General features: G+C 38.1%; 1 protein-coding gene across 11 annotated transcripts in view; it reads right to left on the reverse strand.

Annotated features, from left to right (window-relative positions):
• The window catches only part of LOC116039125 (discs large homolog 1-like protein), a 119,485-nt gene that overhangs the window by 45,027 nt on the left and 62,078 nt on the right, over positions 1–12,380 (reverse strand). For 10 of the 11 annotated variants that reach the window (XR_004898821.1, XM_036007333.1, XM_036007332.1 and 7 more), the window contains 5 exons: positions 10,184–10,237; positions 7,511–7,561; positions 3,052–3,176; positions 2,340–2,509; positions 526–662 (listed from right to left, as the gene is read on the reverse strand). Coding sequence is in view for 10 of the 11 variants with exons in the window: in XM_036007333.1 (XP_035863226.1) it covers positions 526–662; positions 2,340–2,509; positions 3,052–3,176; positions 7,511–7,561; positions 10,184–10,237 (537 nt within the window). In the remaining variant the exon portion in view is untranslated. Of the gene's footprint in view, positions 1–525; positions 663–2,339; positions 2,510–3,051; positions 3,177–7,510; positions 7,562–10,183; positions 10,238–10,392; positions 11,309–12,380 lie in introns of those variants that run through there. The other variant, XM_031283926.2, reaches the window with a different exon arrangement.

Genomic DNA, 12,380 nt, shown 5'->3' on the forward strand with positions numbered 1-12,380 from the left:
CAGTCTTTGAATAGAACATACCCAGAAGGTAATATGTAAGGATTTAATAATGAGGGGCAATGGAACACAAGCCTTGTTTTTGCACAGTTCTCAATTTAAAGTATGAACAAGCAGGAACATTTGGTAACATTACTGTCGAATAATTACATTTCTGTTTTTTTTTAAGGGAAAATCATTTCGTATTTGGTGTTTCTAAGGAATACCTATGACATGTCAATTCAATAAAAGCAATTCATAGCATGCCATGCAGTATTTGGTGGTATTGGGAATGTCCATTACCTATTTGGGGCTAATTTACCTGAAATAATATTCTAATCTAAAAAGTTGTTCATGCAAACTTCTTCTGTATTGCATTTCATTTGTGATTTTTCTCAGATTAAAAAAAGGAAACTGTGTCGATGTCTGATGGCAGATGTCTACATACTAGATGAAAGATGTCTACATTCTAGACTCTATAACATTTACATGATAATAAGTGCAGAAGATACATAAGGTAACAAAGGGTAATAAAAAGGTGTTTCTTACAGCCACAAGTTTGTCCCCTATCTGTAGCCGTCCGTCTTTGTGTGCAGCCCCTCCCTCGATGACCTTAGTCACGTAGATACTGTTGTCGCCCGGGACATGTTGGTTTCCAACTCCACCTGCTATACTGAATCCTAAACCTGAGAGCAAACATCAACAGGTCATAGTTTTGTATGTAACTTCTTGGTTTCCTGAAGATGTTTCTAATGTTTGATATTTTGATTTGCTGCAGTGCTGCATTTTCTTACCCCTGGGCCCTTTTACCAGTTCTGACATTTAGATTTTTTTCTCTGATACAGTACAATTCTAGGGTAGTAAAAAAAAAGCAAATCCATTTAGGAAAACCATACCCTCATATTTCACATTTCGCAGCTTAAGTTGCTCTATTATTCTTTTCTTTCACCTGCTCAATCATATTACTGTATCTTTGCTGCTGACTTCCCAGCAGAGATCCAAAAATTGTGCCTCATCATACTTTCGGGCACCAGTTGATGTCTTTTTTTTCTTGTTGCTTTATCATGCAGGCAGTTAGTAGTAGGAGAGGAGAAGCATGTTAACATCCTCAAACAACATCAAAGCTGAAAGTCAGCACTTTTATTGCAAAGTCACTAGTCATGTTTCCATCTAATTGTTAAGCGAATTTTCAGCAAACTTTTAAAATGTCGCAAAAAAAGAAGAAAAACTGAAAATGCGAATTAGAAGTGTTTCCATCAACTGGTTAAGAGCGAATAAACTAGACTACGCAAAGCGTAGTTTCATCACAAGTTGGGTGTTTGGTGTTTTAAGCCCCCAACGTCGTCTTCCAGGCAGCGCTGCATGGAAGGCACTAGGGTTAGGCAAGGGTTAGGGTTAGGTGCTTTGAAGTCGACGGTCGCAGCGCTGCCTTGAAGTCGACGGTGGGGGCTGAAAACACCATCGAGCCACAAGTTGACATACGCATGGTTGTAGATTGCAAACCGGCTTGCTAAATCAAAGAGTTTAGAAGTTAAGTTCTTTGGCTAAATGGAGGGAGGTAGCATTGTACAAGTTGCCCACCTGTGCAAAATACAGGGTTGTGGCAGAGACATTTGGTGTCAGTAAGACAACCGTTCACCGCTGTGTATACGCGGTGTGCATGGCCAAACGATTCAAGCTGTTGAAACAATTTGTGAATTTACCCAACGTCGCTGAGGCACAGGCTATAGCGCACAGCAACTCCACTACGCACCTTGTGCTACAAGTGTACGGCGCACTGGATGGGAACCATATCCTGATCCTTCCCCCAGCCGATGGATACGGGGACTATAGTCACGTGAGTTACATGTTCGCTACGTCACAACTTATTCGGCAAAGCTGTTTCCATCTCACATTTTGCGCATCAACTCTTTTTCGAACAAGGCAAAAACCACCTCAAGTGAGCGTAAAACCTTTTTTGCGAATTTGAGGAAGTTTTTTCCGAATTTTGCCGTTTCCATCAATATTTTCTAATGCGATACTTCAAAATGTGCATAAAAATACGTTGATGGAAACATGACTATTGTTTCATTTCAAATCCAATTTGCTGGATTTAAGCCAAATCCAGGTTTTTGATATTTACAGACTCTACTGTATTTTCTCTGTTTATCTTTTTTTTGGGGCATTCCTGCCTTTATTGGATTGGAAAGCTGAGATATGAAAGGGGAGAGAGACGGGAGAAGACATGCATGAAAACTGTCACAGGTTGGACTTGAACCCTGGACCTTCTGCGTCGAGGAATAAACCTCTGCACATGTGCACCCACTTTACCAACTAAGATAACCGGCCACAATTCTCTGTTTATCTTTGTAGTGTTTTCTCACCTTTAGGTCCCTTGACCAGCTTGATATCCAGGATTCTCTCAGTGAGGCTCCTCCTGCGTCGTATACACAGTCGGACCAGACCTCCTGCCTCCTTCAGCGCCTCCACAGCCCCGCTGTGTGTCACGTCCCTGACGTCTGTCTCATTCACCCGGACTATACAGTCATTCACCCTGCACAGCAAAGTCACATACAGTAAGGAAGTCGTTTGACCTGCATAAGGAGTGAAAAAAAGCTGGTCCCAACAAGGTTAACCTTCTGAGGACGAAAGACGCACTGGCGTGTCCAAACAATGTTTGACAAAACTCCTACTCAAAAAGCAATATTACAAGATTTAATTACAGACACGTATTTACTATTTTAATCATATATAACCAAGCACCGAAACAATTTGTACAACACTTCATAAGTTAAGGTTTGTTTTCAAAAGAGATTTGAGGACTTTCAAAAAGCAAACATCAACATTTTTAGCTTTCGAGCGCCAAATGATCTCTTTACACATTGCTCTAGAAAAAAAATTGGGCATTACCATACGGAAAGCTGAGTTTCTGAACATTTTGATAAGAAACACATGGGGGTCACTTATATGCAAATACCTTTAAAAGGTAAATTTAAGAAGAAATGTGAAAATGTCCTTAGACCTCAGAGGGTTAAACATTTCAATTCTTAAGTTTTGGTTCAGGTTAGAACAACAATGAGGTAATGGTGTGTGTACCTGAGTCGTCCATTTTGGGCGGCAGCCCCTCCAGGTATAATCTTGGTGATGAAGATAGAGGGGTCTTCTCCGATGTGAGGGTTATCAGTCCCCCCTGCGATACTGAACCCCAGACCTGAGTTACCCTACACATGCACACAAACACAGAGAGTGTTTTAATGGGAAAAAGAAACACCATCTGAACATACATATTGGTACAGAAGCTTTGCTGATCCGAGATACAGTAAATGACAAAGTTACTGTTACTGCCCTGCCATGAAATCCTCATCTCTCCGTCCAGACCTACTGATATTTTTAGATGCTTTTAAGTAATAAATAAACAGTATAATAGAAACATCACCTAGAAACCCCTCAGTAGTTTATATAAGAAGTAGATTACCACACTGGAATAATTCTTCCAGTTGCCAAAATCTCCAAGAAGCATCTATTAAATACTGTACTTATCGAAATGGTAGGCTTCACGATTTGAGGAAAATATGCGATAACGTTGTAGAATATCGCAATAATAATATTACGTGCGATAAATAAACAAATATTAAAGTGTGATCAGTTCTGCCTTTCTGCTGCTTTCAGCATTCTGCCAAAATACAGCAAATTGCTTGTTGAATTTGAAAAACCAAAAAAACAGTTGCATTTTATAATAGGGCTGAACGATTTTTGAAAATAATCTAATTGCGATTTTTTTCCCAAATATTGCGATTTCGATTCGATTAAGCTCTTTGTCTTCTGTATTATTCAACAAAGACAAACAATAAATCGTTTTATAGTATGAACACACAATTACACACTAGACAGTTAAACAAGTAAAAATATAGTATATACACACACACACACACACACACACACACACAACAGTGTAATTTTTTACAGTGCACAGAGAGGAGCTGCCTCCAGCCCCTCCCCCTCATGAAGTTGCGTGCTGCCGTGTGCACTTGCTCAGAGAGGCTATCGTTACGTTAGCTAGTTGCTGGTGTTATTGCCGTGGGGTTAACTGTACTAATAAAACCGTTGAAACACCGCGGCCACGCTGCTGTGAAAGCTCCCCGAATGTCATTTATCAGAGTCTGGTTGTTACCCCTCTCAGTGGCAGCTCCTCCACTCCATATCTTTATAACGGAGCTAACCGCTAACCGGAGCTAACCGCTAATCAGAGCTAATCGTTGCCAACCGAGCCTTCAGTTCTGCGTGTCTGTATCCATTAACTGCACGTATGGACTCGAACCAGAATAAAACCCTTCATTTTATTAAAATGGCTGTAAAAGTTTTAAACTACAACTCAGAGTTGTTTGAATGACAGAAATCAGCTCAAGGTACAGTGTAGCGTTAGCATGCTAAGTTGATGCTTTCTCTGCGGAGTGCAGACTGATTTGCTCTCGCGAGTCATGTGACCAAATCGCAGCCTTTGCGATTAGGAAATCGCGTTTTAACATATCGCGATATTATCGCAAATGCAATTAATCGTTCAGCCCTATTTTATAATGTACTTTTCTACTGATACTCTTTCAACTAACTCAAAAAACTCTAAGTGTCATTCCTGATATGTTGCAGCCTTTAGCGATGTGTTTATTATGCAAGTTGATATTGGGATAACGATAAAAAAAAAATATATATATATATATATATATATATATATATACTGTATATATATATATTGTGCAGCCCTACTAAATGGCATTGCAAAACTACATATAATATCTCCCCAATGTTCACTTCTTACAAAACTAGTTTATCACCTCAACAAACAATATGTACAGTAATACAGCTCTCTCCAGATATCGCTTATTACCAAATTACACAAAATAGATCGCCTCTATCAATTTAAGACATTACCTGAAGACACCCTTTACTTTGTGCATACTCTTTCATGGTTTGTCAGTGGGTTTAAAGCCAGTATAATGTCTGCGCCTGTGTTTGCGTGTATGTCCATATAGTGTCTTTAAAGCAGATCAGTCAAGCAGACAGAACCAGGTCATTGGAGAATAGAGCGAGTGAGAGTGAGAGTGAGAGAGAGAGAGAGAGAGAGAGAGAGAGAGAGACACAGAGAGAGAGCCTCGGGTGAGAGGAAGGAAAATATAATGAGAGAGAAGGAGGACCAGGATCAGGAAAAGATAGTAGGAATGGACGTGGAAATAGGGTCAACAGAGCCGGACCGATGGTGGGACGGAGTAAAAGATAAGCAGAATGCTGAGATGAAGAAGAGGAGAAAGATAAATGAGAACTACAAACGTAATATAGCTGACACAGAGGTGATGAAGGTTTTATGACAATAACATTTCTGGTTTTATAAATGTATATATTTTCTTTTTCTTTTGGATTCAAATTATTTTATTTGATGTGTAATTAAAAAACAAGACTTGTTTTTAAATCAGTGAACATAAGAAGATGAGAAAGTAACTTTTTTGACAGTGGGGGAAGAAGTACTGAAATCCTTTACTTAAGTAGAAGTAGAAATACTATAATACTAAACTATCTAAAAATACCCCATTACAAGTAAAAGTCCTGAACTCAAAGTGCTACTTAAGTAAAAGGACACAAGTATTGTCAGCAAAATGCACTTAAAGTATCGAAAGTAAAAGTACTCATTATGTAGAATGGCTCTTTTCACTGTGTTATAATATTATAGAATATTAAATTATTCTGTTTTGATCACTAACAAATTCATGTAGAGCATTTTAATGTTATAGTTTGTCAATGTGGAGACAATTTTAGATACTTTATACTACTGGGTAGATTGTTAGTATAGTACTGTATAATATAAGCATATCATTTTTTTTATGTAAAACGTAACTAGTAACTATGTGTCAATGGAGTAAAACGTACAATATTTCCCTCTGAAAAGTAGTGACATAGGAGTATAAAGTGTGTAGAAGTACAAATATGTCAAAATGTTTGTACTTAAATGTTTTGTTTTGTTTCCTTAAAGCATTTCATTGTCCCTTAACTTACGGTGGCACTCATAAGTTTATGAACCCATGATAAAGTTGAATAAAAAGAAGAATAAAAAAATCATCTTTTGGAAATTGATCTTAATGCCTTAATTAAAAGAAAATTAGGAAAATCCGACCTTTAAGGACACCAATTTTCTTTGTGAATGAAAAATGTATCGTAAATAAATAAATGTTCTTCCTTAAAATACAGGGGGCATAAGTAAGTACACCCCTATGTTAAATTCCCATAGAGACAGGCAAATTTTTATTTTAAAGGCCAGTTATTTCATGGATCCAGGATACTATGCATCCTGATAAAGTTCCCTTGGCCTTTGGAATTAAAATAGACCCACATCATCACATACCCTTCACCATACCTAGAGATTGGCATGGGGTACTTTCCATAAAATCATCTCTCTATCATCTCTTTATCAGGATGTATAGTATCCAGGATACTATGCATCCTGATAAAGTTCCCTTGGTCTTTGGAATTAAAATAGCCCCACATCATCACATACCCTTCACCATACCTAGAGATTGGCATGGTTTTATTTCAGTTAGCCTAATAGCTGGATTGATTTGCATTGAGAGAGGATTTTATGGAAAGTACCCCATGCCAATCTTTATTCCAAAAGATGATTTTTTTTATTCCTCTTTTTAGTCAACTTTAGCATGGGTTTATAAATGTATGAGTGCCACTGTACTTCAATGTCATACTGCTCATGATTATATATACCTTTATTTTACTTCTAAAATGTTTGGCAGATTATAATGGTGTTGAAATGTTCTGAAAAAAAACTTAAAGAAAGTTTGCTGGATTTAGCCTCAACTACACCGTTATTTAAGTGTAGTTACACTATTTGTACTGTACACTTTTAAATAGGAAGGAGAATCACTTACAATCCAAACCGTGTCTTTATTTTGCAGCTTGCAGTAAATGAGGTCTATTAACAAGCTATTGTTCAATATTGATTGATAAAGAAAATGAACAAAGTAATTTAAGGCTTTGCGAGATGTTGCATTGTTGCATTGGCTGATTGAAATATATTGGGTGACTTGATACATTTACCTTTACCTTTTGTCATAGTTGCCAAAAGGAGCTTGAGCTCTTGTTTTACTTATTATAATAATGTTATCTCAACTAACATTTTTTGTTGACTCAGAACTTGAGTCAGAATTTTTAAAAGTATAAAATTGAGCGAGCTAAATGATGTACATATCAGCTCACTCTAATCTATACAAATGGTCTGTTTAAAAAATTGCTGTGCTAGCAGCAGCTATCTTAACTTGTTCCAATCTCTCCAAAGAAACATTTTCAACAATTGACACCACCTCGGCCTTCGTTTGTTTTTGTCTCAGCACAGGTTACATTTTAAATAGACAGGCAGTCAATATGATTTCTGCTCTTGACCTTACTGATGATGTTGTTAGTGTGATTATGGATAAGGGTCACTCCGAACAGATGGAGTTACAGTCCCTGGGGATGAGCATGCATGTGCAGTGGTGTGCTTTCATTGTGTGTAAATCTTTACCCGCTCCAGCGTGATTTCCTCATACTCATAGTCTGCTTCTGTTCCATTGACCTGTCGGAAAGGAAGAGGAAGAAGAAGAGTAAATACTGAAAGCTGTTTTCCCCGTAATGGACGCTAAAAATGCTCATTAGGTTTTACAGTAAAGCTTTTAACATTCATAATTTATATGCTGTATTTTTCTCTGTCAGTTGCTATTCGCAGGTACATCGCCCTGTCATGTTGGATTAAACATTCATGTTTATCACAGCTTTATCAAATTTGTCACTGTCTCTGCGCTACATGCATGTGCATTGAATATTCTAAGCTATCTATGAAGACCTATCAGCATTCAGATTATCTTTCTTTTACAAATCTAATGCAAAATGTGAGGGTATGATTCATATATCAAGTAATACAAACTGCAACAAATATTGGAATTACAGAAAAGTAAAATTAGACATTTGATTATTTATGATTGACGCATGAATCCCAGAGATTAAACTGGTAATGCGTACTTAACGATGATGTACCTCTGATGTCATATTTAAGAACATCCTTGCTGAAATACCAATGAGCCAATCACACTGCTCAGCCAGGACTGCCTGTACTATAAAACATATTAACATCTAGATTTCCTGAATTAATGAACAGCACACGGAATTAAATCCAATCAGAGCAGACTATTAAATATTCTGTGTTCCAGTCCGTTTATACTGGGAGATGAGTGTGTTGTTCCTGTTATAGCTGCTGCATTCAGACACACACACACACACACACACACACAGTGGCCGCGTGGCATCCCAATATCCAATGTAATCTCCTTGGCTGTAATCTGTGTCCCTGTGCAGTCAGATTAGTTTAGATTTTGAATTTCTGTCGTTTCAAGCAGAGAGCATATTCAGACTGGATGGGCACCTGGTTAAAGGCAACATGAATGTACTATAAACATAAAATATCAGATTATTTTGTAAAAACTGAGCACAGTAATAGTTTACTGCTATTCTTAAAGGTGGAGGTTCCAATCCTTGTAATAAATTGTTTATATTTCCTGCTTATTTAAATAAGACATGATGAAATTAACTGATTATCAAAGGTATAGCTTCTACTTATCATAGGCACAGTAGGTCATATCTGCAACATATTAAAAGAAATTCAGCAGGGAGTAATTCCAGAGGAATTATATAATAAACATATCTAACAACAAAAGACACTGATTCTCTGTGACAGCTGGCTACCAGTGAAATGACATCCGGATCCATCTGATTCTGGACTGAGCTTTCTTTCTAAATCCAACGCTGCTATCACTATTGCACATCTTTATTAGGAAGACAAATTGAAATTACTGAAACATTTCTAGTAGAATCTCCAAAAAGTGCTGCAAGTCTTTATACAAGTAAACAAGACTTGATATGACATTTTATGGCTCTTATCTTTTTTACAGAGAAAATTATTTAATGTAAATATTTACAAAGTTCTACAATTATTGTAGCTACTACTAGAATGTCCTATGGAAGCTTGATTAGAAATATAACCCTATAGATTTGATCAATTGAAATGTATTAACAGTGGCAACAATGAAATTTAATAAATGCTTCTGCATCAAGCTCTTACCTGGGCTTGTTGCGTGCTTGAAGCTCATCCTTAAAAATGTAACTACACATCAGAGTAATATAGAAAACACAAGACCTGTGATTGGCCTCAATGGGCTGGTTTATTTTTCTCCCATATGCTTCCATTGACCATAGTGTTTGTAAGTATTGACAACATGAAGTAGGTTAAACAAAAGGCAAAGTAACGTCTCCATTTAATAATGCTAGAAATAAAAATATTTGTGTGATTTGGCAGTGCTATTTCCAGTCAAAACCTTTTCCCAAAGGTCAGGTCAAATAAATCAATGAATTACAAAGAAATTCTACATTATAACAACCAACCCTCGACAGAGAAGCGTAGGTCACCTTAAACAGCCATTTCCTGTAATGGGAATGGAGTGTGCTCAACTTGAAGTTGCTGGATAAGGAAATCTCCATGTTTCATGTTAAATTTCCATATGCACCTATTCTACGGACAGGAGACCAGCTCCAGCCACCGACGCTCAAAATTCAATTGTCAATGGTCCAAAGACAACCACTGATATGTAATTTAATATTTATCTTGAATGTGTGTGAGTTAACCTTATTTGCCTTTTCTTAAAGCTTTAGTGCGTAACTTTTTGATATTAATGAACATCTGTTACATTCAAGCCATTGCCAAATGAGTTGCTACAAAGCTAATTAAGATGATCAGCTCCACAAAACTCTCTCTGTATTTGTCAGTATGGCTATGTTCAGAAGATTGTGTCATCCGGCAACTTTCGCGCGCAGAAACTCGAGTCAAGATAATGACCTCTTCTGAAGAGTCCATCATGTTTTTTTTAATCCTCCGTGTCCTCCTTGGCTACTAGCAACTGTGTGGAGGAGGGGTGGGGGCGGTGCGCGATCAAGGAAGGCTTGTATCGTGTGGACGCATCGACAGTTTTGTTATCATTACTTAGAATCCCTCATGGGGGCGATAGAAACTACGCACTATAGCTTTAAGAAACTCATCATATCATATTAAATCCAGAATTGGCCACAGATATGTTAAAGTATCAGCAGGGTGCAAAGTACATAGTTGGGATTGAAATTTCACTGACAATATATTTGAACCAGAACTCACATATGGCGGGGTGTCGACGCTGTCTGTGTTGACCACCACTGGAGGGGGGTTGGCCTGCAAGAGAGAACAGCAACGTGATTAAACATTTCTAGTTTGAAGGATATTATCACAAAACCAAAGACATACTGTATTTCACCAAGATCGCTGATGATGGTCAATATGAAACTTTAAGAATGACACATATACATAGATCTGTAATAATGACTTACTCGTCTCATGTTTTGGTACGGCATGTTGAGTACATCTGCTACAGATTACCACCACGGAGCGACAGCATACACCGCATGACATACTGCACAGCCCTTATATTGGACAATGCTAAACGTACTACACTGTAAACCACACTAAAATGTTTTATGAAGCTCTGTTACTTTGCCATAAAGTACTCTTACTGTAGCAATTCAGTACTGCACTCCAAACCCTGTACTTTTACATTGTACTCTGATAGCCTGTAGGATTGTATGTCAACCGCATTTAGATTCCTAAATAAATCAACATCCCAGATCCATTTTTATAAAACCAAAATGCAATACTGAATATTTGCAATCTCCCCTTCTCCCCCATGTGCTGTCTACCTCCTTCTCTCCATCCCCCTGTTTCTTCTCTAAGCTCCTATTTCTCCCTGGCCTCCTTCTAGAGTCCAGGTCTGGAAAGATCAGGGTTAGCGCAACAGCAGATGATTGACATTATCTTTCCTCTTGCTTCCTACGCAAGTTCAGCAAATGGCAAACTTCACACTAGCTAATAAATAGCCACAAGGTGTCTTTTTCTCCTTGTATTTGCAAGGTGAGCACCAGCCCCCATCCTATCGTTCCACCCCTTTTGCCACCTGTCTCCACTTTTTCTTTTGTCTCCTCTCACTTTCTCCCCAGAAAGTATTTAGTTCTCGCCAGTCCAGCGTCTGCAGCTCTAGTCTTCCCCAACAGACCACCAAAGAGCAAGCCAGTCCATGTAAGACAATCTGAAGCTCCAGCTCTTCTTCTGCAGCCAAAACAATTCACAAACAAACCAGCTAACCAATCAATCAAACAAGGTAGCCAACCTAACGGACAGTGCACCCTGACATCACTTAACGGCATCAACGTGCAACAGTGCAGCAATAGCATCCATCCCACTACACTAATCTCCACCTCCCTCCCCACTCCTTTATCTTCTCTCTCTCACACCACATGTCAAACTGTCTGTCAGTCAAGCTGACAGGATGCTTGATCCCACACGGGAACAGAAAGAGAGAGAGAGGGGGGGATAAGAGGGATTATACAGTACAAATGGTGGGAGGAGTCAAATCTGCCTGCTTAACAACAGCAATGAGGAGATGAGGAGCAGAGGGTGCAGACAGATGCACACAACTCGCACCACCACACACACACACCCCAGCCCCAGACATGAGTGAAAAAGATAAACATGAGTGGAGGGAGATTCAGAGAAAGAATGAAAGAAGGAGGTGGTGGGGGGTGAGGAGACAGTAAGGGTTGTGCTGACAATTGCAGCTGCTGGGATATATGTGTGTGTGTGTGTGTGTGTGTGTGTGTGTGTGTGTGTGTGTGTGTGTGTGTGTGTGCGTTGATGTAAATGAATGGCTGAAAGAGAGTTACAAGTGGTGGGTAAAGATGCAATTATCACACATACTCTGAAGTCTACACCACCTGACTCTATGAAACATTACAATACTACTGTACATGCTCATTTGTATACAGAGGCTTTAACCTTTAACCTCAATGGTGCCATTAAGCTGCACAAAATCTTTTAAGCTATGAGAGCTTGTGGTGGTAGATCTTAAGTCCTGAATTCAAAATCTTGCATAGATGAAAGTACAGAAGTAACATCAACAAAATGTAGTTAAGTATAAAAAGGAAAAGTACTAATTATGCAGCAGAACGGTTACTGACAGAGTTATATTATTATATATATTACATTACATACATTACTGGATAATTTGAATTGCTGCATAAACTATGAGAAATATGAAATTGCCCAGGAACTAATTAGTTAAATGTATCACGTTATAAAGTTATAATGTAATTTATAAATAAAAAGTTACTAGTGATTACAGCTTTCAAATAAATGTAGTGTAGTAAAAAGTAGACTATTTCCCACTTGAATGTAGTGAAGTAGAAGTATATAGTTGCAGAAAAGTACAAGTACCTAAAAAATGCAATGTATTACAGAACTTAAGTAAATGTACTGAGTTAGAGTC

This window comes from Sander lucioperca, chromosome 11 (genome assembly GCF_008315115.2).
Source record: "Sander lucioperca isolate FBNREF2018 chromosome 11, SLUC_FBN_1.2, whole genome shotgun sequence".
Lineage (NCBI taxonomy): Eukaryota > Metazoa > Chordata > Actinopteri > Perciformes > Percidae > Sander > Sander lucioperca.